This window comes from Labeo rohita, chromosome 13 (assembly GCF_022985175.1).
Source record: "Labeo rohita strain BAU-BD-2019 chromosome 13, IGBB_LRoh.1.0, whole genome shotgun sequence".
In the NCBI taxonomy this organism is placed as follows: Eukaryota; Metazoa; Chordata; class Actinopteri; order Cypriniformes; family Cyprinidae; genus Labeo; species Labeo rohita.
The window spans coordinates 36,368,616-36,393,818 of record NC_066881.1 but is presented as its reverse complement, the minus strand read 5'-3'; the positions used below and the strand labels follow the sequence as shown (position 1 = coordinate 36,393,818).

Below are 25,203 nucleotides of genomic sequence, written 5' to 3'. Positions count from 1 at the left end.
AATGTTTTAATGAAATAGTTTAAGGTTTAAATGAAATGAGTTAAGTGACTGTAACTCGTCAGGATTTACAGTGTACGTTCAGTAGTTTTATTGGGTGGTGCGTGAGTAAATGTCTCTTCTGTTTCTCTCGTGTTACAGGATGGTTTTAAAGGCGTAATGTCTCAGAAACATCTCTGTCCATTAAGAGCATGTTCGTTCTTCGGTGCTTTACTTTAGGCTGTAAATCCACTTCCTGACAGACAAAGAGGCGGCCGGTAGTGGACGTTTGGTCTTTGTGTTTGTCTGCTGGAGGCTTCGCTCAGGACCGGCTCGGATCCGCTCACGTGTCGGGATCGCTCCGCTGCGTTATTCACGCTCTCTGAAACACGAAAACCCGTCTGACGCACCCATGCGCTCTTCTTTTCTAAATCTCTGTTGAGTATTCCCATCATTTTTGTTCAGGAAAAAAAGCTACAGTTGATTTATAGTGACTCATGCTGTCATAATATGGGCTCTGTTGTCACGGTTATTATTAAATAAGTTATTTAATGGCTTTTAATGTAACTTTTATCATTCGCTAGGTCACTTTTTCAAGGAGCACAACATCAGTCTGTGTGGGATAAACTGTGGATCATTTATCATTGTTTTGGCACAAAATGCTTTCATTGACAACATCTGCCAAATTACATGAATTCTTTTATCACTTTGGCACAAACACCACCAAAACTTTATGTACTATACAAGACAATTTGCACATGTTTACATACTGTTTTCAAAACTTAGCACATTATAAAAATGAATAAGACCGAAATTTGCAACATTTCTACAGTAATATTATTATATAGAAAAATATTCTGAATGTAAAAAATCAAATAGTATCAAAGCGGTTACATGTAGCTGAACATCTTCACAAGTGTTACAGTGTTTCATTACCGTTTGTACAAAAGGGGAAAACATAGGAATAATTTTGTTCTTTAATGTAAACAGGGAGCATGTAACACACTGCAGTCGATTATAAACAGTAGAGAGCATCATTCTTGTTTTAAAAAGAAATTTTACAGAAGAAAACATTGTATAACGCTGCCTGGTGTTAGTGTTTTTTAGGTTGTTGTGTTATGAGTTATAAAGTGTGTTTGTTTGGTGAAAACCTTTGCTAGTGTTACAATGATTTGGTTTGACACATTGTTTTGTTAGTTTTAGTGCAGTTTGAATGGGAAATGAACCGCTGTGTCGAGTTGAACGATGGTTAGGAACGTGTGAAACGTTTTGAAAAAGTGACTGTAATATTGAGAAATGTGAGTGTAAAAAACTGTAAGACCAGGGTTATTATGGTTAACTAAAACTGAAACTAAAATTAAAACCATAAAAACGTATTTGTTATTGAAATAAAAAAATGTATGCATTAAAAACTAATAAAAATAAGCACAATGAGTCAAACTTCAAATTAAAAGCTAAAATTTATGTGAAAACAGAAAATGTAAAAGTAAAACTGATTCAAAAATATGAATAAAAACTATAATAGGTACCACTGTAACACTGATTATGACAAACAACAAACCCCAGAACAAATCGTGAAATGCAGAAACGTTAAAGGTCACACCCTTTAGCCAACTCTAATGAAAGAATGAGTGTATATAAAACAATGGAGTTATGACAACTTGCCCTGACTGACATTATCATTATAGTGTGTTTGAGATTGTGGTTCTGATCTGATTTTAATACTAACAGCCTGTGATGTGGATTTGAGTGTCTGGGATTGTAGGACACGGAATATAAATCCTGTGTGTCTCATGTGGGATAATACCGGTGTGTGTGTGTGTGTGTGTGTATTTTCTGTCATTGTCCAGGATCAGACGCTCTAAAACTCAATCACCGGCTGTGTGTTTGTGTGTGTGTTTGTGTTTGTGTGTGTGTTTGTGTTTGTGTGTGTGTTTGTGTGTTGTGATGTCAGTGACGCAGGATTGATTCAGCAGATTCATTCAGAGAATTAAACCTCAGTTTGTGACTCCACCATCTGCTGCAGAGTGAAAAGATCCTGAAAAACATATTTATTTTATTCTTCTATTTTATATTAGTATTTTATTTGTGTTATTTAATTTTAATTTACTTTTATTTTATATTAATTGACATTTATTTTATTATTTTGCCTCATTTTATGATTTTATTTTAATTGACTTTTTAATTATTGTACTTTTTATGATTTTATTTAATTCTAATGTACTTTTTCATTTAACAATTTTACTACATTTTATGATTTTATTTGATTTTTATTTACTTTTTTCTTCAGTTTCCTTGCATATTCATCTTTGTTCATACATTATACATGATTCTGCTGCAGTGCTGCAAAAAAGCCCCAAACTCAACTTTTTTTGTCCTCTCGTATGGTCAGTTTTTCCATTCGCAGCTTCTCATGCGTCCTGTATATGTTTGTTCTTTTCACGCATCTTGTGATTTCTCCCATCATGCTCTCTGGCAGCCGTGAGTTCTTAAATATTCACGAGAAGCTTTTAAACAAGCAGCCGCTTTAGCAGCATTCAATAATGCAGGAGAAGATAGCAGACGATAATGGAGCGAAACAAGAACGACGTGTGACGCTGTGGCAGAGAGACAGAGAGGCAGACTGGGACAGAGAGAGAGAAAGAGAGACGGGTTCCCGCTCAGCTGTCTGTGAATAGAAACACGCTGCAGGTCACTGAGTGTTTGTACCACACGCATGTAGAGCGTCTGCATGAATGGAGCTGTTTCTGCGCCCGTCTGTCTCTCTCTCTCTCTCTAGTCTGTTTCTTGTGGTGTTTGAGTGTGTTTTTGTTCAGCTAGTGTTCGTTAGATACACACTTTAACGCGCTGATGTCAAACAGGTTAATGAGGAACATCTGTGGATCTACAGCTGGAGATCTGAGATCATGGCAGTGTGAGGAGGAATGTGTGTGATATCAGTGCTTTCACTCCTCCAGCTCCACCGCATGTACACGCGTGTTGTCTGTGTGACGTCGGTCCCGTAGAGCATCATCTGCTGTCGCTCCACTGCTGGATCTGTGGACAGGAAGTCACATGATCTCTGGGTCATAATCAACCCTTTGCAAAAACCTGCCCCCTTAGTTACTGTTGCTATGTCCGACACAACATATTCTCACGCAGTGAAAAATACATCGCAAAGCAAAGCAGAAACTGATAACACAGACAGACAAGACAAGCCTCAGCTTTTTAAATGTCATTTTTTTTAAAATGTGAACAATAAATGGTGTTCCCTATCAAGTTCGGTCTCTCGACACTGCGTTAGCATACGCTTGGGGGTTATCCCCCTCCTCCCAAATACTGAAGCCTGATTGCATCGCGCCGGTAAACTTTACCGGCTAATGACGCTCGAGCTCTCGACCTAGGGGCGGAGCCACCCACTATATATATGTCGGGCTGAGCGTCATTAACTCAGAATCTTTCTCCTTCACGAAGCAAGCATCGAAGACTTCTACTCACCGCCGTTAACTCTTCTCGCCGTTGACAACGCCCTAAGAGGACGCCGTTTGCCTCAAGTTCCCCTTTGGCGATCCGGCAAGAGGAAGACGAGATGCCGATTAAGGAGTGCTGTGCATGCGGGGGCCCTGTTGAGCTCCCTGATGCACACGACGCGTGTGTCTTTTGTCTGGGCCGAGCCCACGCAGAGGCTGCGCTGGATGGGCCTGACTGTCCTTTCTGTGAAGAAATGACAGTCAAAACCCTCCGGGCCAGGGTTTCTGTGATCCTAAACTGCACACCGGCCAATCCATTGCCTCCGCCCCCCGTCGCCGTCGAGCCGCGGGAGGGAAGGCAGCCACATGCAGAAGGCCCTTCTGATGAATGCATGTCGACTCAGTTCCTGCATGCTCATCACTCGAAAGAGCCACCTGTTTCATTCACGAAGACCAGCCTCCGCCCGTCGGATGACGCGTGGGATCTGGTCTCCTTTGGTGCTGCAGAGGACGACCTGGATGATGATGACGACGACGCCATGTCGACTGCAGCCTCTGGTTCAGGTGACTGGTCCGCCTGCCTGGAGTCGGAGGCTTCCCACAGTGAGGTGCGCGAGCCCCCCGGCCCCGATTGACGAGGAGCTGGTGAAGATCCTGTCTGAGGCTGTACAGGATTTGGGTCTTGATTGGTCGTTGGTTGCCCCTTAGGCAGCCAACCAAGAACAGGTTGGACATGCGGTATCTGCAGTCGGGCCGCCAAGTTGCCGCCCCCCAGAGACCCGCTCCCTTTTTTCCTGAGGTGCATGAGGAGATCTCACGGTCTTGGCGCTCCCCCTATTCGGCCCGAGCCCAAGCCGCGGGATCACATATGCTCTCATCTGTCGACGGAGCCGACCGCTGGGGTTATACTAAGCCGCCGCCTGTCGAAGAAGTGGTTGCAGCACACCTTTGTCCGTCCGCACGTGGGTGGAAATCTGCACCATCGCTTCCATCGAAGCCGTGCCGCACCACGAGCCACATCGCGGATAAGGCTTACATGGCAGCCGGCCAAGCAGCATCCGCGATCCACACTATGGCCGTTCTGCAGGCTTTCCAAGCCAAAATGCTGCAGACGCTGGACGAGGAGGGGCCGGACTCTGCCGCCTTCAAGAAACTGCGCTCGGCCACTGACTTGGCGCTCAGGGCCACGAAGAAGACGGCCCAGGGAATCGGCCGCTGTATGGGCAGTCTCGTCACGTTGCAGAGGCATCTGTGGCTGACGTTGACTGACATGAGGGAGTTGGAGAAGGCTCTCTCAGCTGTTGGACGCGCCCATTTCCCCGCTCGGCCTGTTCGGGGATGCTGTGGACTCGTTCTCGGAGAAGTTTCTGGAGGCCCAGAAACAGTCAAAGGCGATGAGCCATTTCCTTCCGAAGAGAGATCGGTCCGCTGCACCCCCACCGCGTTCCAGATCCTCTTCTTCCCAGCGTTCAAAAAGGCGTGAAAGACCGCCGCCTACTCCTTCCGCGGGAGCGAGGGAGGACCCGGAGCCAGCCGTGAGGCCAAAAGCAAGGCAGTTCCGCTACCCAAAGAAGATGGGACCACGCCCTTCCAGTGTGGTACAAGATCCACAGCAGCGTTCCTGACTGCGGTGGTCTGAGGGGGAAGCGGCCGCCCGGAGAGACGGACGACGAGCCGCTTCGCAAGAGAGTTCGTCTTGCTGCGTTTCACCTGCCTGTTCCCTCGCATGTTGCGGGCAACAGCGGGAAATGTTTGTTTCCGATAAAGTTTGCGCTAAAACACAAAACAAACACTGTTCAGCCAAAGAGCTCTTTTCCCCCCCTCACGATAGTTCTCAGTCGCGCGTTATAAGCCCTGTCCTCGGACGGCGCTCTGCAGGGCGCAAGCCCCGCGCGTTCTCTCAGTCTGAGCCGAGTGTCTCCCCGGCTCATGCCGGTGGCCCAGTCGGTGCAGAAGGCTTCAACGATGCCCCTCAGGTAGTGAGCGGTTCCCCGTCATCAGACGACGAGCCGTCTCGGACGAATCACGGGGCGCTTCAACCCTTCTCGCACTATTTGGCCGCGTGGCACGCGCTTCCAGGTGTGTCAGAATGGGTGCTGAACACGGTCTCGAGCGGGTATACGCTTCAGTTTGCACGCAGACCACCCCGCTTCAGCGGCGTGATGGTGTCAAATGTGCAAGAAAGAGATGCACCGGTTTTGCGGGCAGAAATCCGTTCTCTCCTTGCAAAACAGGCGATCGAAGTTGTTCCCCCGGAGAATATGGAGTGTGGCCTTTACAGTCGCTACTTCCTAGTCCCCAAAAAGGACGGGGGTTTGTGCCCTATTCTGGATTTGAGACCGCTGAACCGCGCTCTGGCGAAGTGCGAGTTCAAAATGATAACAGTAAAGCAGATCCTCGCGCACATTCAGCCCGGGGACTGGTTTATCTCGGTGGACCTAAAGGACGCATATTTTCACATCCAAATAGCCCCTCGTCACAGGCGCTTTCTGAGATTTGCGTTCGAGGGCAGAGCTTATCAGTTCAAAGTTCTCCCGTTTGGCTTGGCTTAGGCTCCACGAACTTTTACGAAGTGTATCAATGCAGCACTTTCCCCTCTCAGACAGAGTGGAATTCGCATCCTGAATTATCTGGACGACTGGCTTGTTATAGCCCAGTCGCGGGATACACTAGAAAAACCACAAATGCCAGCTCCTAGAGCACCTGAAGCGTCTAGGGCTGACGATCAATGTGCAGAAGAGCAAGCTTCGCCCCATGCAGAATATCGCATTCTTAGGAATGGATCTGGATTCGCGATCGATGAGAGTGCGTCTCTCTCAAGAGCGAATGCAGTCTTTGATCAGCTGTCTCACCTCGTTCAAACCGGGGAGAGTGGTGGTTCTGAAATGCTTTCAGAGACTGTTAGGGCGTATGGCAGCAGCGGCTGTGGTGTGTCAGCTCGGGCTTCTGCATATGAGACCGCTTCAGCTATGGCTAAAATCCCGGGTGCCAAGCAACGCGTGGAAGAACGGTCATTTGCGTGTCTTAGTGACTCGCGAATGCATGCAGACGCTGGCCCCCTGGTTCAACACGAGGATGTTCGAGCAGGGAGTCTCGATGGGCAGGGTGGTCAGCAGGAAAATCGTTACTACGGATGCCTCCTTGACGGGCTGGGGAGCCCTTTGCGAAGGCAGACCGGCTTATGGCACGTGGACGAGGGCGCAAGCGAAGTGGCATATAAACTGCCTAGAGCTGAAGGCAGTATTTTTAGCTTTGCAGGGCTTTCTTCCACTGATAAAGGATCGACACATCCTGGTTCGGACAGACAACACGACGGTGGTATCCTACATCAACCATCAGGGAGGTATTCGGTCACGCTCGCTTCAAAGGCTGGCGGAGCGCTTCCTCCTTTGGGCGGACAGAAACCTTCTGTCAATTCGAGCAGTTCATGTTCCCGGCAGTCAGAACTGCTGCGCGGACATGCTGTCCAGAGAGGGTCCGGTTCATGGAGAGTGGAGGCTGCACCCACAGACCATTCAGATGATTTGGAGCCTGTTCGGAGAGGCGGAGATCGACTTGTTTGCCTCAGAGGAAAACGCGCATTGTCAGCTGTTCTTCTCACTGACGAACGCGCCTCTGCAGGGGGATGCTCTCTCGAGTCGCTGGCCCAAGAAGCGCAAATATGCGTTTCCCCCAGTGAAGATTATGCCGTTAGTGCTGCAGAAAATCAGAGAAGAGAAGGGGACTGTGCTTCTGGTAGCGCCGAGTTGGCCCAACCAGCCGTGGTTTCCGGAGTTGATAGAGCTCCTAACGGCTCCCCTGTGGCCGATCCCGTTACGGAGAGATCTCTTATCTCAGGCAAAAGGCTCGGTGTGGCACCCCAGGCCGGAGTTATGGAACCTGCATGTTTGGCAGGTGAGCGCAGAGGGCAGACGCTAAATGTATCTCAACGAGTTTTGGATACAATTGCAGAAGCGAGAGCTCCATCTACCAGACGTCTGTACAGTCTGAAATGGAAAGTTTTCTCTTCATGGTGTGTTACGAAAGATGAGGACCCAGCCAGCTGTGATGTGTCCGTCATTCTATCATTTTTGCAGGACTGCTTGGATGCTGGGCGCACGCCATCTACTCTAAAAGTGTATGTGGCTGCTATTTCAGCTTTCCATGTGCCTATCGGTGATCGTTCGGTCGGTAGGCATCATCTGGTGACAAGCTTTTTAAGGGGAGCGCAGAGGTTGCGTCCGTTTCGCCTCAGTATGGTACCAGTTTGGGATCTGTCCTTAGTGCTTAGTGCACTTGCCGAGCCACCCTTTGAGCCGCTGCTTTCGGCAGAATTGAAGGTGCTCTCATTCAAGACGGCGCTCTTGCTTGCTTTGGCATGTGGCAAGAGGGTGGGTGACTTACATGCACTGTCTACGAACACTGCGTGTATGGAGTTCGGTAAGGATGACTGTATGGTTAGACTGCAGCCTAAGCGGGGATATGTGCCTAAAGTGCTTTCTACATCGTTTAAAGCGCAGGTCATTGCGCTTCAGGCGTTTGCTTCTCAGGATTCGGAGCCAGCGGCGCACCCACTATGCCCAGTCCGTGCCCTGCGGGTTTATCTGGAGAGGACTAGTCACTTCAGACAGGCGGAACAGCTGTTTATATGTTTCGGTGGCCGTACCAAAGGACTGCCAGTGTCTAAACAACGGCTGTCTCATTGGATTGTGGAAGCGATCGCATTGGCGTATGCTTCTAGAAATGAGGCCTGTCCGTGGGGAGTGCACGCCCACTCAACGAGAAAAATGGCTTCGTCGTGGGCCTGGGCAAAAGGTATGTCGGTTCAGGATATTTGTCTGGCAGCAGGATGGCAACGCCCCCCAGACTATAGGGTGGTTTCGACTAGGTCCGGTAGGTCCAGGGCGTGCCTATAATTGAAAATTGTGGTCGGCGCTCTATACATGTGTTCGAGCTGCTTTTTCTTCCGCATTGAGTGGTATAAATTGTATATGTACGTGGCTCCAGCAGCGCTGCGGCCAGTCCATGTGTTATATTATGCTGTATTACTGTGCTTAATCCCGCTCGGCTAGAGCTGGAGGGCGTCGTTCTTCTCTGAGTGTTTTATGAAGCAGTTAACGTGCCCGGCTCTATGGGGTCTGGCTCATTAGACTCTTCTCACCATGTATGGAATTACAACACAGCGGGATTGTACGCGTTCCCCAAGCGTATGCTAACGCAGTGTCGAGAGACCGAACTTGATAGGGAACGTCTCCGGTTACGTATGTAACCACGGTTCCCTGAAAGGAGGGAACGAGACACTGCGCGCGCTGCTGTATTGTAATTATCAGAGTCTTGTACCTGTGCGAACAGTCGAAAGATTCTGAGTTAATGACGCTCAGCCCGACATATATATAGTGGGTGGCTCCGCCCCTAGGTCGAGAGCTCGAGCGTCATTAGCCGGTAAAGTTTACCGGCGCGATGCAATCAGGCTTCAGTATTTGGGAGGAGGGGGATAACCCCCAAGCGTATGCTAACGCAGTGTCTCGTTCCCTCCTTTCAGGGAACCGAGGTTACATACGTAACCGGAGACGTTTTGTGGCTCTTTGATGTGTGGTGACAGATCACTGTTGCGCCTCAGTTCAACCCATCATCTCTTCCTCTGTAGAGTTATAAGTTAGGGACATGTCATAACTTCTCGAACTAAATTCTACACCCTTGAAAATCATAACAAGCGATGTCCGACTTATAACTATAGTTTCCTGCTAGATAAAAATCACATACTGAAACAAAAATCTGGCTCTAAACCTCTCTTCTTTATTCAGTGTTGATGTAGACAAGTACATGGAAACTATACAAAGTTCTGTTCATCCTAAAGCAGTGAAGCTGTATCTCCATATTCATCCTATGTGTCCTCTTAATGTGGAAATTTATTAGGGTTTTTTTTGTTAACATGGCAACACATCCCTTACTCAATAACACACACACAAAAAAACATGCTTACTGTAGTTAAAGCATGGTAAACACAAATTAATCCCCGTTTTGTTACACCAACCATAGTTTAACCATGTTATTTACAGTAAAACTGTGATTGTAAAAAAAAACATGGTTTTACGGCACTTTTACCATAGTAAGACATGGTTAGTTTTCTTAAGGGATTTGTATTTGTGTATACTTTTTTTTGTTTTTGTTTTATACTTGTTTATATTTGGTTTGTTTTCTTTCCGCGATCCGCGGCTCTGAAGTTTCGATCTAAATCAAAAGGTTCACAACCCCGCACCAAAGTTTCGATCTGAATCAAATGATTCGCGATCTGCGGCTCCGATTTGATTCAGATGATTCGCGGCTCCTATACCTTATCAAATGATTCGCGATCCGCGGCTCCGAAGGTTCGATCTGAATCAAATGATTCGCGATTCGCGGCTCCTATACCTAATCAAATGATTCGCGATCTGCAGCTCTGAAGATCCGATCTGAATCGAATGATTCGCGATCCGCGGCTCCGATTTGATTCAAATGATTCGCGATTCACGGCTCCTATACCTAATCAAATGATTCGCAATCCGCGGCTCCGAAGGTTCGATCTGAATCAAATGATTCGCGATCCGCGGCTCCGAGGATCCCATCTGAATCGAATGATTCGCGATCCGCGGCTCCGATTTGATTCAAATGATTCGCGATTTGCGGCTCCTATACCTAATCAAATGATTCGCGATCCGCAGCTCCGAAGATCCGATCTGAATCGAATGATTCGCGATCCGCGGCTCCGATTTGATTCAAATGATTCGCGATTCGCGGCTCCTATACCTAATCAAATGATTCGCGATCTGCAGCTCCGAAGATCCGATCTGAATCGAATTATTCGCGATCCGCGGCTCCGTTCTGAATAAACTTATTCGCGATCTGCAGCTCCGAAGATCCGATCTGAATCGAATGATTCGCGATCCGCGGCTCCGAGGATCCGATCTGAATCGAATGATTCGCGATCCGCGGCTCCGATTTGATTCAAATGATTCGCGATTCGCAGCTCCTATACCTAATCAAATGATTCGCAATCCGCGGCTCCGAAGGTTCGATCTGAATCAAATGATTCGCGATCCGCGGCTCCGAGGATCCGATCTGAATCGAATGATTCGCGATCCGCGGCTCCGATTTGATTCAAATGATTCGCGATTCGCGGCTCCTATACCTAATCAAATGATTCGCAATCCGCGGCTCCGAAGGTTCGATCTGAATCAAATGATTCGCGATCCGCGGCTCCGAGGATCCGATCTGAATCGAATGATTCGCGATCCGCGGCTCCGATTTGATTAAAATGATTCGCGATTCGCGGCTCCTATACCTAATCAAATGATTCGCGATCCGCAGCTCCGAAGATCCGATCTGAATCGAATGATTCGCGATCCGCGGCTCCGATTTGATTCAAATGATTCGCGATTCGCGGCTCCTATACCTAATCAAATGATTCGCGATCCGCAGCTCCGAAGATCCGATCTGAATCGAATGATTCGCGATCCGCGGCTCCGATTTGATTCAAATGATTCGCGATTCGCGGCTCCTATACCTAATCAAATGATTCGCGATCTGCAGCTCCGAAGATCCGATCTGAATCGAATGATTCGCGATCCGCGGCTCCGTTCTGAATAAACTTATTCGCGATCTGCGGCTCCGAAGTTTCGATCTGAATTAAAAGATTTGCAAACCCGCGCAGAAGTTCTGATCTAAATCATTCGCAATACGCGATCCAATTGGAGCACAAATCATGATTCAGTAAATCATTTTGCGACACAATGGTTAAACTGATTTGGAGTTTTGAGAAGCTCTGTTTTACCCATCACTATATACAAGCTTTTTAAACATCGCGGTACTTTGATGTCATATGCCAATCGGTCTGCGCAGAGCGAATCATCTCGAGCAATCATATATAATATTTTATATATATATATATATATATATATAATATTTTGGATATGGTGTTTGCTAGTGAATCGCTTGAACTGAATTAATCGAAGTAGTTCCAGCGTAAATGACTTATTCAGTTGATTCATTTTGTCTGTTCATCGTGTTTACACGACACTGTCAGCACTACTACTGGCTTAGCTCGCTAGTTTTAAAACATTAACTGAAATAAGTGAAAAAGTATGATGTTGACAAATAAAATATCCGTATTTCCATTCTAAAGAAAACATCCAACACAAATCTCCTCCATATTGAGGTGTGGTAACCGGTTTACCGCTAACTAGTGAAACGCTCCATTAATATGACGAGCTGCAGCTCAGATTTACTGTCATAAGTATTTGAGAAATGATTGTTGTGTCTGATTGTCTATATAGAGTTATAGTGGATGTAAAAAGAGCGAATGGGAGAAGCAGATGAACACAAAACAGAACAACATAAAGTTAAAGAGGCTAAACCTTATCATTCAGCTGAACTGTGCTCGTATGTTGGAAACACTAAAGTTTTTACATGTTCTTACATCACACATGTATTAAATTATGCGTCTTTGAAAGCGTGTAATTTTCTAGCGTATTTACTTTAACTTCTCTGGTCAGAATTTCAGATGCGGCCGAAATCACAACAACAGTGGTTACATACACATATATTTAATTGTTTGGTCAGAATTATTGCTAGGGACAATCCAGTAGTGCTGGATATTGGTAGAGACATGTCATAGCGACTCTACTGTTAATTCTAAACCCTTGGAATTTGAAAGCGGATACTTTGTTTCTGTCTGATAATCGCTATTGTCAGCTCAGCACTGATGATGATGAAGATGAAGATGTGGTTTGAGTGAAGCAGTGACTCAGATCTTCTTTTCTCTGTCAGAGACTGAAGCAGCAGCAGAAAGTGGGTCAGAGAGACAGACAGATGTTGACATCTCTGGAAATGGTTTTGTGTGGAATGAGCTCTGGGTGGAGAGACGGATTCCTCCTGTGTGTGTGTGTGTGTGTGTGTGTGTGTGTGTGTTCAGTAACTCAGAGCAGCTGTGATGCAGGAAGAGGAAATGCCTGAGAGTCTCATTTCACCAGCGCTGGATCTCATCACAGAAACACACTGAACGCACCCATCACACACACACACACACACAGACTGATTTCTCTCATGTAAAACTCCATGACTGTGATTTTACACTGGTACAGTGATGGTAAAACATGGTATAGTACTGAATCTCATTGTGATATTGAGCTGTTTGAGTTGAGTATGAGAGACAGATCACTGATTCACTGCCTGTTGAAGAGTGCAGTGAGAAACTACAGAACTGAAATATAAATAGTGCACAGAGTAAACGAGTGCTTGTCTGTCTCAGGTTGTGCAGTCTGACGTTGAAGAGGCTGATCGTGTTGAAGGAGCTGGATAAGGATTTGAACTCGGTGCTCATCGCTGTGAAGATTCAGGTGAGACTCCTGTATCCGTCACGTGTTCAGTGTTGGGGATAACGCATCGCAAGTAACGCGAGTTATGTAATCAGATTACTTTTTTTAAAAATTTACAAGAAAATATCTGAGTTACTGTTTCAGATTAGTAATGCCACTTACTTTATTTTCCCATTTATTCACTGACAGTTGTTCTGTCCGTGTTGAGAGAAATCAGAATTACAGAGGTGTTGTGTGCTGTGTGAACATGATGATACTGTAGTTCTAGACTAAATGTGAACAGGCATTAATTCATCTCACTCAGAAAAAACAGATTCAGTATTCATCAAACTGAATTAAAACAGTGAAATGCAAACTCAGAATATGACATAAACAATATGTTAAATAACAACCTTTTTGTATTTAATCCCATTTTATTAACCAGTGTCTTTGCTGACCTTTGATGATCCAGTTCAATCATACTGATAAGAAAAATGACTAAGTAAACTAACGTGTACTTCATTGTTTCTTTATTGCTGAACAGTGTTGAACCTTCTTCTCCTGTGTTCTACTGAACAGACATGAATTTACTTTTCCTTCAGCCTGAGGCTGATTCATTTTACTTTTTGGTGTGAAAGGGCTTTTACAGTTGCTAAAAATAGTTTCTAGTTCAAGCAAGCAAGTAACATAATGCATTACTTTCCATATGAAATTACTAAGTAATGTAATTAGATACTTTTTTAGGGAGTATTGCACTGCATGTTCACCACTAGAGCCTCAGAAACATCTTTATATAAACCACTAAATGACTCAAATGGAAATGATGATATTTCGGTTGTTATAAAAATCAGTAAAACCATGCATATTGTGTCAGTTTAATGTTGTGTATCTCTATTTTACTGTGTCTTTTAGACCGTTAATGAACGTCATGTTAATGTAACTACATTCAAATAATTTAAAGACAACCATACAGTAGAACATGGTGAATGTTTAATATGATGATATGTATATTATCATACATTTACGTGTATGTGTGTGCGTGTGTGTGTGTGTGTGTGTGTGCAGGGCTCCAAACGAGTGTTGCGATCAAACGAGTACATCCTTCCTCCCAGTGGCCTGATGGAGACGGAGCTGGAGCTCACCTTCTCTCTGCAGGTACGGCGTGATGTCTGACGCTATGAATCAACTCCAGTCAAAATGACTCTGATTCAGTGAACGAGTGAATGATTCATCAGTGATGTTATTCTGCAGAAAAACCCACAAATTCCCCATTAATGACAGTTCTGCCACCAGTTGCTCTACCACATGTCATTCACACTTTTATGACTGTCCTTCTTCAGTGGAACACAAAAGAAGATATTTTGAGAAATGCCTCTGTTTTGTCCATACATGGAAAGTCAGACGGGTCCAATGTTGTTTGTTTCTAAACGTTCTTTTGCAAGTCACAAGGTTTGAAGTAAACAGAATGATCATTTCAGCGTGAAGTGTTGCTGTAAATGTCATTTATTCCTGCATCATTGTGTTTGTAAGAGCAGCAGAGACGCAGCCGTAATGTCTGATGATCCTCTAAAGTGTTTCTGTCGTGTCGTGACAGTATCCTCACTTCCTGAAGAGAGACGCCAACCGCCTGCAGATTATGCTACAGAGAAGAAAACGCTACAAGAACAGAACCATTCTGGGCTACAAGACGCTGGCGGTGGGAGTCATCAACATGGCCGAGGTAAAAGATGTTTAATCCCGTTCACACCAAAAACAATAATCATAACGATAACTATATTAGCATCCACACCAGCGGACGATAATATTCTGTTCATTAAAAGTGTGCTGCAGTTTTGTCATCTGTTTTTATCGCATGAAATAAATGGTTTTGTGAGCAGATACTGTACGTCAGTACGACAGTCCTTATGTCTTCAGTCTCACAGTTGCACTGGAATCAATCTGAAGTCAATAAACAAGACCTTCTTTTCTTGAAACATGTCGTTTAGATTCACATCTTTAGTAAGTGAGTTAATATTCTATGGACAAGAGTGAGCTATTGCAGTATAACACTAATACAAACACATTTTTGAAAGATGCGAAATATCATTTGTTACTTATCCATAAAAAAAGTATAATTTTTATTCTATATTGCACACACCTGTCTATATTTCTATGTCTATGCCTGTCTATATTTGTCTTGCACACCTGAATTTGATTCCTGTGCATTTATGAAAGGGCGTTTATGTAATACAGCTCCTGATTTCTTAGTAAAGTAACAGCTGACGTCCGTCCCACTGCAGGACACACACACACACACACACACACACACACACACTGAACATTACAGCTTTCAGCACATCACTATCAGCACTAGGACTAGTGATGAGTGACCGATTAAACAGCACTAACAAGCCATTTTCTTGTTATTTTATGTACATGTTTTTAACCCGTGTGCAACCTTTTGGACATTTTTGTCCTTTTCAGTCTTGTTTTTTGTGATCTTTTCGCCTGTGTTATTGCCAGCTGCAATGTGCTTTGGCACAGGTGTGTATTTTTATGGGAATTTTACTATTTCACCTCCATTTTCTTTTTCTTTTTTCTAGGTACAAAAAAGTGTAGCACTCAGCACCTTTTGGACAAAAATGTCCCCATTGAAACCCATTTAAACTGCTATTTTTAATCGCCGTGCCATTCAACTGTTATATTATGCAATTTTTGTTAGGAGGCTTTCATTCTGTTGGCAAGGCATTAAAATTTAATTAAAAACTTCCTAGATGGTGCCATTTTTTTTCAGGTTTGGCCTATAAAGCAAATACTCGCTTTATTCCTGTTTTTTGCTTTTGCATATTATGGAGCCAATCGGATAAATAATGCAGCTATAATTGTGTGGGTGTGGTGGTATGAATGTCAGAGTGTGGTTTGTGTGTGTGTCATTAAAAAAAAACTCTACTGAAAATCACAAATTCAGTGATTGCACCAGTGTGTGCACCAGCGGAGATTTAATGGCACCTTACGGGGAAATTTGACACTGCGCCCAAACAAAATCTTACTGAAAGCTCATTTTTTGAGATATCAACCTCAAATTTGGAACACAGCTTGTTTCGATTTATGGCTTTGATTTTCTAGCAGGTTTAGAGTTCAACATGTTTCATAAAATATATATTTTATGTAAAATATAAAATATGCATTTTCATAAACTTAAACCTCTATAACTTTTTTTTTAATTTCACTTTTTAAACTTTTTCTACTTCATCAGTAATCTGCCATGGGTTTTCTTTAAAATGAGACTGAACTTAAGTCTGTGCTCCCACGCTTCAAATTTTTTTTTTGACATGGACATTTTTGTCCACTATGGACCTCTGTGTAACTTTTTTTTTTATTGGTGCACGAGGGTTCAGTGGTCAAATCGGATGGAGTGAATGAAGCTGATGTGAGGTGTTGGTAGTTCAGTGACTGACAGCAGGTGTGTTTGATCAGGTGCTGCAGCATCCCACAGACGGAGGACAGATTCTGGGTCTCCATAGCAACATGAAGGACGCGCCAGCACGCGTGGCTGAGATTTGCGTGTTCTCGCTGTCCAGTCAACCCATCGACCACGAGTACGGCAGCGGACAGACGGGAGCCAAGACCAAAGCCTCGGGTACAGACACACACACACACACACACACACATACTCACACGCACATGTTGTGTTTACATGTTTTATGGGTTCATTCCATAGGCGTAATGGTTTTTATACTGTACAAACCCTATTTTCTATCGCCCCACACCTAAACCTAGCCCTGACAGGAGACTGTGCACACTTTTACGTGATAAATACCAGGTACACTCACACACACTCACACACACACTCACACACACACACTCACACACACACACTCACACACACTCACACACACACTCACATGCCTGCGATGTGCTGATCAGTTCATCTGTTGCTCTATTAATATCACACGACGTCAGACGTTCAGGTCAGAACACAGTGTTCATCGCTCTGCCGCGTTACGTCACTGAGGGTCGAGTTACAGGTGTGTGACCTTTGACCTCTGTGTGTGTGTGTGTCTCAGATCGGTCTCCTGACATGGATAATTACTCAGAGGATGACGATGACAGTTATTCATCAGAGCAGGAGGGCAGTGATGATGCAGGACACGCACAGGTCACAAACAGATTTGACAGACAGATTTGTTGTGTATTTGTAATTATATTTGGCAGTAAATCTCATTCTGATTCTGATTTATACTTCCTGTAGGATTTGTACGATGAAGATGATGACATACGAAAGCCAAAAAAACCCAGACGGAAAATGATCCGATCGGTCTCAATGACACGAGTGAGGAGCTCTGTCTGTCTGTCTGTCTGTCTGTCTCACTTTCTGTCTGTCTGTCTGTAGGGCAATAGTGCAGAAGAGGAAGTTCGTTCATTCATTAATCCATGTTTATTCTGTGTAACTCTCTCCTGATGTTCACAGCAACCCAACTTCAAGCAGAAGTTTGTGGCCTTACTGAAGAGATTCAAAGTCACAGATGAGGTGAGTCCGTCTGTCGTCCATCTGCTCTTTCAGCAGGTTTCACACCGGCGTGTTTGCTGTGAATCTGAGTGTGATTGTTCCAGCGTCTGGTTTCTGATTCATTCTGTTGCTCACTGCTGCGTCTTTGCTCATCTTGCATCACGTATTGATTTACATGTGCATGACATTCATTCAAAGAAAACTTCAGCACATGGAGAACTGGAGAAAGCCTTCACGAGTTACAGCAAGCAGAATTGACTGTATTGTCTTCATGACATTTAAAAATAAGGCTGACAGAGAAGAGATTTAGTAGGCTTTTTCGGAAGATATTTAGTAAATATTCAGTCTCCTCCACTAACCAGTTTGTGAGATGTTAATAAACATATGCACATTGGTAAGAAATAAAACGCTGAAGATACACATCACAGCACTGCACATGTGCACGAGGAATATCTGAATCTGACTGAGAAAGTAGTCTGATTCAAGCGTTTACATGCACCTCAATAACCTGTTAATAATCAGACTCAAAGCCTTCATATAAACATGTAAGGAAAAGCAAAGCGTGTAAATGCACAAACCAGACTACTTTCTCAGTCGGATTCAGATATTCCTGTCTGATGGTTTTCTGTCTGTCTGATGTGATGATGATGTGTTCAGGTTCTGGACTCAGACCCGGTGGATCAGACGCAGGAGGTGGAGGAGGATCTGGACCTGCTGTATGACAGTCTGGAGGTTTTTAATCAGAGCGACAGCGGCCCGGAGCTCGAGGACAACGAGAGCGTCCTGAGCACCCCGAAACCCAAACTCAAGTATGAGAGTCCTGACATTCGATGTTCTGAGTTTGATCTGCTTCATTCATGTTGTTAATTGTTCAAAGAATCAGCTGTATGATTAAATGTCAGCAGGTGGACATGAGATGTGTGTGAATCAGTTGCACTGTAGCTGAATGAATGTGTGTGTGTGTGTGTGTTTCAGGCCGTTTTTTGAGGGCATGTCTCACTCCAGTTCTCAAACAGAGATCGGCAGCATTCACAGTCACAATCAACACCGGGACGCAGCGTCCAACATGGTGAGATTCACACACACTGATATGTTCATGATTATAGTGGCTATACACAGCCCTAAAGCAGGAGAACAATACAGGTAGAGTTTAATAATAAAGCACATTTCTGATTCAGCAGCAAATATCAGGTTAAGAAAAAAAAACTAAAATAAGGCTTCTCCAAAAGCCCAGGTGTAGAGAAGAGTCTTCAAGGGTCGGATCAGAGCGAATCTGAGCCGTAGGTTATTCCACACTCTTAAATTAGCAGACGTCTCCCACGGGTAAATAAACACAGCTGATGTCATCACACGTTTAGGAACGTTCATCGAATGTTAACCTGAGGGTGTGCTGGTGGCTATTCGGGATGTTTGAGGGTTTATGGGTATTTTTAGGGCCTGACATCAGATCTGCGTGAGCACCTGATCCGTCTCTGGAATCACAAACATCTGAGAGGGAGACGCTCCATAAACGGCACATGCGAACCAACGTTTGGAAACGTGAACACGTTGCGCTGAAGAAAACAGGAGAGAAATCGCACCCCATCATCGCTCGCCACATCAGGATTTATAATAGACCAATAAATCACTCAAGCTTTAGAGGGACATTAATGCACATTAGACTGATTGTCAGTACTAGTTAACTCTTGTGTCAGGTCCAAAATCTAAAAACAGCCGTAAGATATTTTTTATGAATTAACATAAATGTATCAAATTCTGTCTTAAAGAAAAACGTCACTGCACCAACGGACGCAACAAACGGCAACAGACTCATTTGTTGGGTTTTGGCAGATCACAGTATTCACTCTGTCGGTGTTGGTGGGTGCTTGTTTTTGTCGACTGAACGTGTTGAATCCGTGTTTGTCGTTCTTGGAATGTCTGAGCGGTGACGTGCTGTACTCGCTCAAATATCGGCTTTGGTTTGCCCTTATCAATGCGGCGTGATTTGACCTTTAATACTGTATCTGTATCAGTCATTAAAGCTGACATGGAACGAAAATTCACCTTATTTTCTATAACCATATTATACATCTTATAGTGCACAATTCATCCATGTTAATTTCTTTTTTTTAAACTCAAACTGATGAGTCAACACCTGATGCACAGAATCAAGTCCCGTCCTACATTTACTCTTTTTTCAATAATCTGTTGCATGTCAGATTAAACCACCTCAGTTTCGTTGCAACTTTCAAGCGCAAATTTCAAGTAAACCCAGTGTGGATGTTCAGCAGTGTTGCAGGCACAGTATTTTCGTGTGTTTCGGTATGTGTCCTGTGTGTCTTGCGTTTTCTGGAGCTGCTGGTGTCTGTTGACGAGCATGTAAAGAACGCCGGGCTGCGGCAGCACCTGCTCACAGATATTATTATCTGTCCACTGAACACACACACACATCTGACCACAGCGCCCCCGTCAGGACCAGAGCACACATGTAAATCAGTGCTATTTTGTCTTCCTGTGCAGGCTGCTGACTTCCTGTCGGTGGAGCGCTGTAAGACGGCCGGCTCGCGGCAGCAGGAGGACAGCAGTATGGACACCAGCGGCGGGGTGAGACTTCAGCTGCACAGATTTAGCTCTTGATTTATTTTTATCAGAACAAGATACAAAAACATCCTGAAGGCATTCATTTTCCTCTTTTTCTCCCCATTAATTCCCATCCATTTCCAACTTTACATAAAATAATAATGCTAATAAATATTCACGTAACAACAAAGATACTTGAAAGATGGAATATTCTTATGAAAATCTTAAATAAAGGTTCCCACATATACATCTCCAGTTGATCCCCGAAGAGAATATTTAATTTGTAATTCTGTTTTTAGAGACGTCATTACTCTACTAAGCCATGATGATGATGATGATGATGATGATGGTTCAGTCTCATAGTTTTCTCCTTCTAAAAGCAAAAGCTTGTTTTCTATCTTAAAAGAGAAGTCCACTTCAAGAACAACAATTGACAGATAATGTACATAAAGAAATTATGTTTTTTGAGGAAAACATTTCAGGATTTTTCTCCATATAATGGACTGATATGGTGCCACAAGTTTGAACTTCCAAAATGCAGTTTAAATGCAGCTTCAAACGATCACAAATGTTTTCCTCAGAAACATAATTTCTTTACGACTGAAGAAAGAAAGACATGAACATCTTGGATGACAAGGGGTGACTACATTGTCTGTCAATTTTTGTTCTTGAAGTGGACTTCTCCCTAAGTTAATTAAACATGGACTCTTCTTGTTTGCACAGGACGAATTCTTAAATTAAAAGTTAAATTCAAAACCAGAATCCTCTCAGTTTTAAACATGTTTGATCTGTGCCGATTGTGTGTTTCTCGTCTCTGGGTTCAGTTTGTTTAGCTGATCTTGATCTTACTGTAGTGAATATGAATTCTCAGCTGGATCAGATCAGTTCCTTTCTCTCTGGCCCATATTTTGGATAAACATAATTAAGTTGTATATTTTTTTAACAAATGAAGCCTGCTGACAGCAGCTCGGGTGGAGATGATCTGATCTGAGATCTGCAGTGAAGCATCTGCCTCTCTCTCTCTCTCTCTCCATCTGTCTCTCTGTCTGTAATTGAGCTCCACCCTGCATGTCGTCTCTCCTGCCCTTTCCCACCCTGTGAGTTTCCTACATTATTCAGGCCTAGAGGAAATGAGCCGCCTGCCCGCTGTGACCTGCGACCTTTACTTCTGACGCAGACGCAGCTCAGTGATGTTTCATTCACACCCGAACCCCTGCGATCACATGAACCGTTCATCTAAACATGAATATTCTCCCATCATTTACTGAACCTGTATAATACAGTCTGAAACAGCTGTTTCTATGTGAATATCTGTTAAACTGTAATTTATTTCTGTGAAGCGCAGCTGAATTTTCAGCATCATTACTCCAGTCTTCAGTGTCACATGATCCTTCAGAAATCATTCTAATATAATGATTTGCTGTTCAAGAAACATTTATGATTATTAGCAATGTTAAAAAAAAGCTGTGCTGCACAATATTTTGTGCGTACATTTTATTTTTCAGGATTCACAGATGAATAGAAAGATTTTAGACGAATAGAAATATTTTGTCTTTACAGTCTCTTACAGGGTTTGTACAAGGTGCTTGAAGTACTTCAATTTAAATTTTCTTGTAACTTAAGCAATACTTGAAAAGTGCTTGAATTATTGAAAGACAATGTATCTATGAAATAAGTGTAACATCTTTTCACGCAAAATTCAAAAATCAGTTAATTCAACTTATTTCAGTTAATGTCATAGAACTAGCGAGCTAAGCCAGTAGTAGTACTAACAATTTCGTGTAAACATGACTGAAGACGAGGAAAGAGGAACAGATGAACCGAATCAACTGAGTGAGTCACTTCGATCATTCATTTCAAGCGATTCACTAGCAAAAAACATCGCTTCTAATAATTTAAAAAGCGTGTATAGTGATGGGTGAAACGGAGCTTTTCGAAACTCCGAATCAGTTAAACAATTGCGTCGCAAAATGATTCGCTGTTTCGAAGCACTCCAATCAGATCGCGAATCATTTGATTCAGATCGAGACTTTACATCGCGTTTCACGATTCATTTGAGTTAGATTAGGACTTCGGAGCGGGTTTGTGAATCATTTGATTCAGATCTGGACTGTGAAGGGGGTTCGAAGCGAATTTTTTTTGTCTGACTTCTGTTTTTTATTAAACAGTAGAAAGCATTAAATAATAGAAAAAGTCCTGAAATGTAATTTTTCAGTATCTGTACTAATCCTGCACTTATTTTAATGTATCACTGATGAAGTATGCATTTCCTCTTTTTTTCTTTTAAATCTTACTGACTGCAAACCTTTGAATGTTAGTGTTTCACAGTTGAGAATGTAGTGACATATTCTAATGACATAAATGTTGTTTGGGTAATTATTCCTTTAAGAAATGATTTGAATATGATTCATTTGTTTATTTATTCATCTCTCACTGTGTTTGTGCAGGAGGTGGATGCAGAGCATCATGGGATAGTAATGGCAGATATTTCTGAGCCCAGCAGTGATCGATTGAACGGCTCCGGTGGGAAACTCTGCAAAACTGAGTCCCAGAATCACACCAGTCCCAGGTACACATTCACTCACATTCACTCACATTCACACACGTCTGAGGCAGTTTCTGCTGATGCTGCAGCTCTGCCTAGTGTTCTTCATCGTGAGCGTCCGTGGTGTGACATTTATAAGCGCCGGTCTTTGTGAAAGAGTGAGTCGGATCTCTGTGTTTGTGTCCTCCAGTAAAGGGGAGAGCAGGGTCCCGCGGCGCACGCGCAGCACATCCATGAAGGACAGACAGAATTCACGAGCTCAGAGCGACCGCACCACCAGCGTGGACAGCGAGTATTCGCCCGACAGCCGCTTCACAGCACAGGTGCGTCAGATCTGAAGAGAACACAAGTTCATCCAGATCAACACTCGTCCAGAATCTTTAAAAGTGACTTCATTCTGAGTTCATGTTGACAGTGAAACATTTACTACAGGCTCACTGCTGAAATACTTCATTTGTTGAATCATTTGTATGTGTTTATATACAGAGAGAGAGCGGGACATTAGTTGTGTGTGTGACTCACATGTGTGTTTGTGTTGTTCAGGTGCCCAGAAAATCAGTGTATGACCAGTTGAATCAGATCCTGATCTCAGACGAGAGACTCCCAGAGAACATCATCCTCATCAACACAGTGGACTGGCAGGGCCAGGTGTGTGTTTACATGTGTGTGTGTGTGTGTGTGTGTGTGTACTTGTTTTTGCTACATTGTGGGGACCAAATGTCCCCACAAGGATAGTAAAACCTGAAATTTTTGACATTGTGGGGACCGGCTTGTGGTCCCCATGGGTACAAAAGATTATAAATCATACAGAATGAGTTTTTTTGAGAAAGTAAAAATGCAGAAAGTTTTCTGTAAGGGTTAGGTTTAGGGGTAGGGTTAGGGGAAGGGGATAGAAAATACAGTGTGGACAGTATACAAACCATTGCACCTATGGAGAGTCCCCACAAAGATAATAAACCAGACGTGTGTGTGTGTGTGTTCACTTCATTGCAAAAAAGGCTCATCTTATTTAGTATCTTTGTCTTGTTTCTAGTCAAAATATCTAAAAATTCTTAAATCAAGATGCAAAAAAAAAAAATATCTAAATTAAGTGCAATTTACTTAAAAAAAAAAAAAAAAAAAAAAAAAAAAATTATCTGCCAGTGGGGTAAGTAAAATACTGTTAAAACAAGATTTCTTTCACCTCACTGGCAGATAATTTTACTTGTTTTAAACAAAATGCACATAATTTAGATTTTTTTTTCCCCCAGGACACAAGATTAAATATCTTTTTGCTTATCTAGTAAGTGCATCTTGATTTAAGAATTTTTAGATATTTTGACTAGAAGCAAGAAAAAATATTAAGTAAGATAAGACTTTTTTTCTTTTGCACTATTGTGTCTTCACTAGTATGTGTGTTCACATGTGTGTGTTCATGTGTGATACGCTGCAGCTCTAACAGCAGATCTTGAGTTTGATTCCCATTGCAAGCATGAACTTCATGATGTAGATCCTGAATGCGGTGGATGTCACTTTAGATAAAATCATCTGCCAATGCAGAAATGTAAATGTAGTAATTCTGCATAGTGTTTACATTATTTTTATTGTCATTCATGTCCATAAATCAATGTACAGATCATCCATCTGTGTTTATGTTCATTTATTTTAGTGCATGTAAATCACTCTCAGCTCAGAATAAGTTTCTTCTTTTGTTTCTCACATTAAAAAGTGTCTCATTATCACTGCAGTTTGGACATAAATGATGTAACACAGAATTGTTCTGAATCCAGGCATATTTCTGATGTGTTTGTGCTGAATTGTGTTTAATTACGTAATGTTGCTGTTGTTGTTCAGTATGTGGCCGAGGTTCTGCAGAAACACACTCAGCCCATCGTGTCGACCTGCTCCGCCGCTGACGTCCAGGCCGCATTTAACACCATCGTCACACGCATTCAGAGATTGTGAGTGACCGCACACACACACACACACACACACACACACACACGTGTCTATAAATACTCTGTGTTTCTGAAAGCATCTCTGATGGTCACAGCGGTTCATTATCGTTTGTCTCTTGAGCGTCTGCAGCTGTCAGTGTGATATAATCCTCATAACACTCACGGAACCATCAGCCAATCAGAATCCATCCTGCTTTAAAGAGCTTGAGTGTTTAAAGCAGCAGACGACAAAACTGCAGCGTGTTTAGAGTAAACAACGTTATCATCCACTGTTCTGCGCAAATATGTTTTTATCGTTATAGCTCAAGTTATCAATGTGTAACTTTATACTTTTATGGTTACCATCAATATAGTTGTAATTAGTATAGATACAGCTATATTTACTGTTATAGTTGTGGTCATTATAGTGAGTGTGTTCTGTGGCTCCTCCCACAGCTGTAACTGTAACGCTCAGACTCCGCCCACAGTGAAGGTGGCGGTGGCGGGCGATCAGTGTTATCTCAGTACAGTGCTGCGCTTCTTCGTGGAGCAGCTGGCCAATAAGACGCCGGATTGGCTGAGCTACATCCGCTTCCTCCTCATCCCCATCGGTGAGTCCACGAGCTCGGAATGCTGCTTTATTATGCGTCCGGTGAGTTTTTACACGCTATCTGTGTCCGTCTCGCAGGTTCTCATCCTCTGGCCAAGTACGTGTCGACATTCGACAGTAAATTCAACAGTATGTTCATGGACCCGTCGTGGAAGGAGCTGTTCTGCCGGTCGGAGCCTCCCAGCGCAGGTACAGACCCGTGTGTGTGTGTGTGTGTGTGTGTGTGACGGTAATGAAGCGTAAATGAGCCTCTCGCATGTGTTTGTTTACGAGACGATGTTCAGGACTGACAGATGTGTGAGTGTCTGTTTCACCTGCATCTGTCGTTTCCCATCAGACCTCACTCAT

The 25,203-nt window shown here is 43.5% G+C and overlaps 1 protein-coding gene across 4 annotated transcripts in view; it reads left to right on the top strand.

Annotated features, from left to right (window-relative positions):
* The window catches only part of zmp:0000000755 (phosphofurin acidic cluster sorting protein 2), a 43,162-nt gene that overhangs the window by 7,193 nt on the left and 10,766 nt on the right, over positions 1-25,203 (top strand). For all 4 annotated transcript variants that reach the window (XM_051126564.1, XM_051126562.1, XM_051126563.1 and 1 more), the window contains exons 2-17: positions 12,691-12,778; positions 13,802-13,891; positions 14,331-14,456; positions 16,193-16,355; positions 16,783-16,874; positions 16,968-17,048; positions 17,187-17,246; positions 17,883-18,034; positions 18,201-18,294; positions 19,725-19,808; positions 22,232-22,353; positions 22,520-22,652; positions 22,873-22,977; positions 24,163-24,269; positions 24,702-24,856; positions 24,934-25,044. In XM_051126564.1, coding sequence (XP_050982521.1) covers positions 12,691-12,778; positions 13,802-13,891; positions 14,331-14,456; positions 16,193-16,355; positions 16,783-16,874; positions 16,968-17,048; positions 17,187-17,246; positions 17,883-18,034; positions 18,201-18,294; positions 19,725-19,808; positions 22,232-22,353; positions 22,520-22,652; positions 22,873-22,977; positions 24,163-24,269; positions 24,702-24,856; positions 24,934-25,044 — 1,763 coding nt within the window. The remainder of the gene's footprint in view (positions 1-12,690; positions 12,779-13,801; positions 13,892-14,330; positions 14,457-16,192; positions 16,356-16,782; positions 16,875-16,967; positions 17,049-17,186; positions 17,247-17,882; positions 18,035-18,200; positions 18,295-19,724; positions 19,809-22,231; positions 22,354-22,519; positions 22,653-22,872; positions 22,978-24,162; positions 24,270-24,701; positions 24,857-24,933; positions 25,045-25,203) is intronic.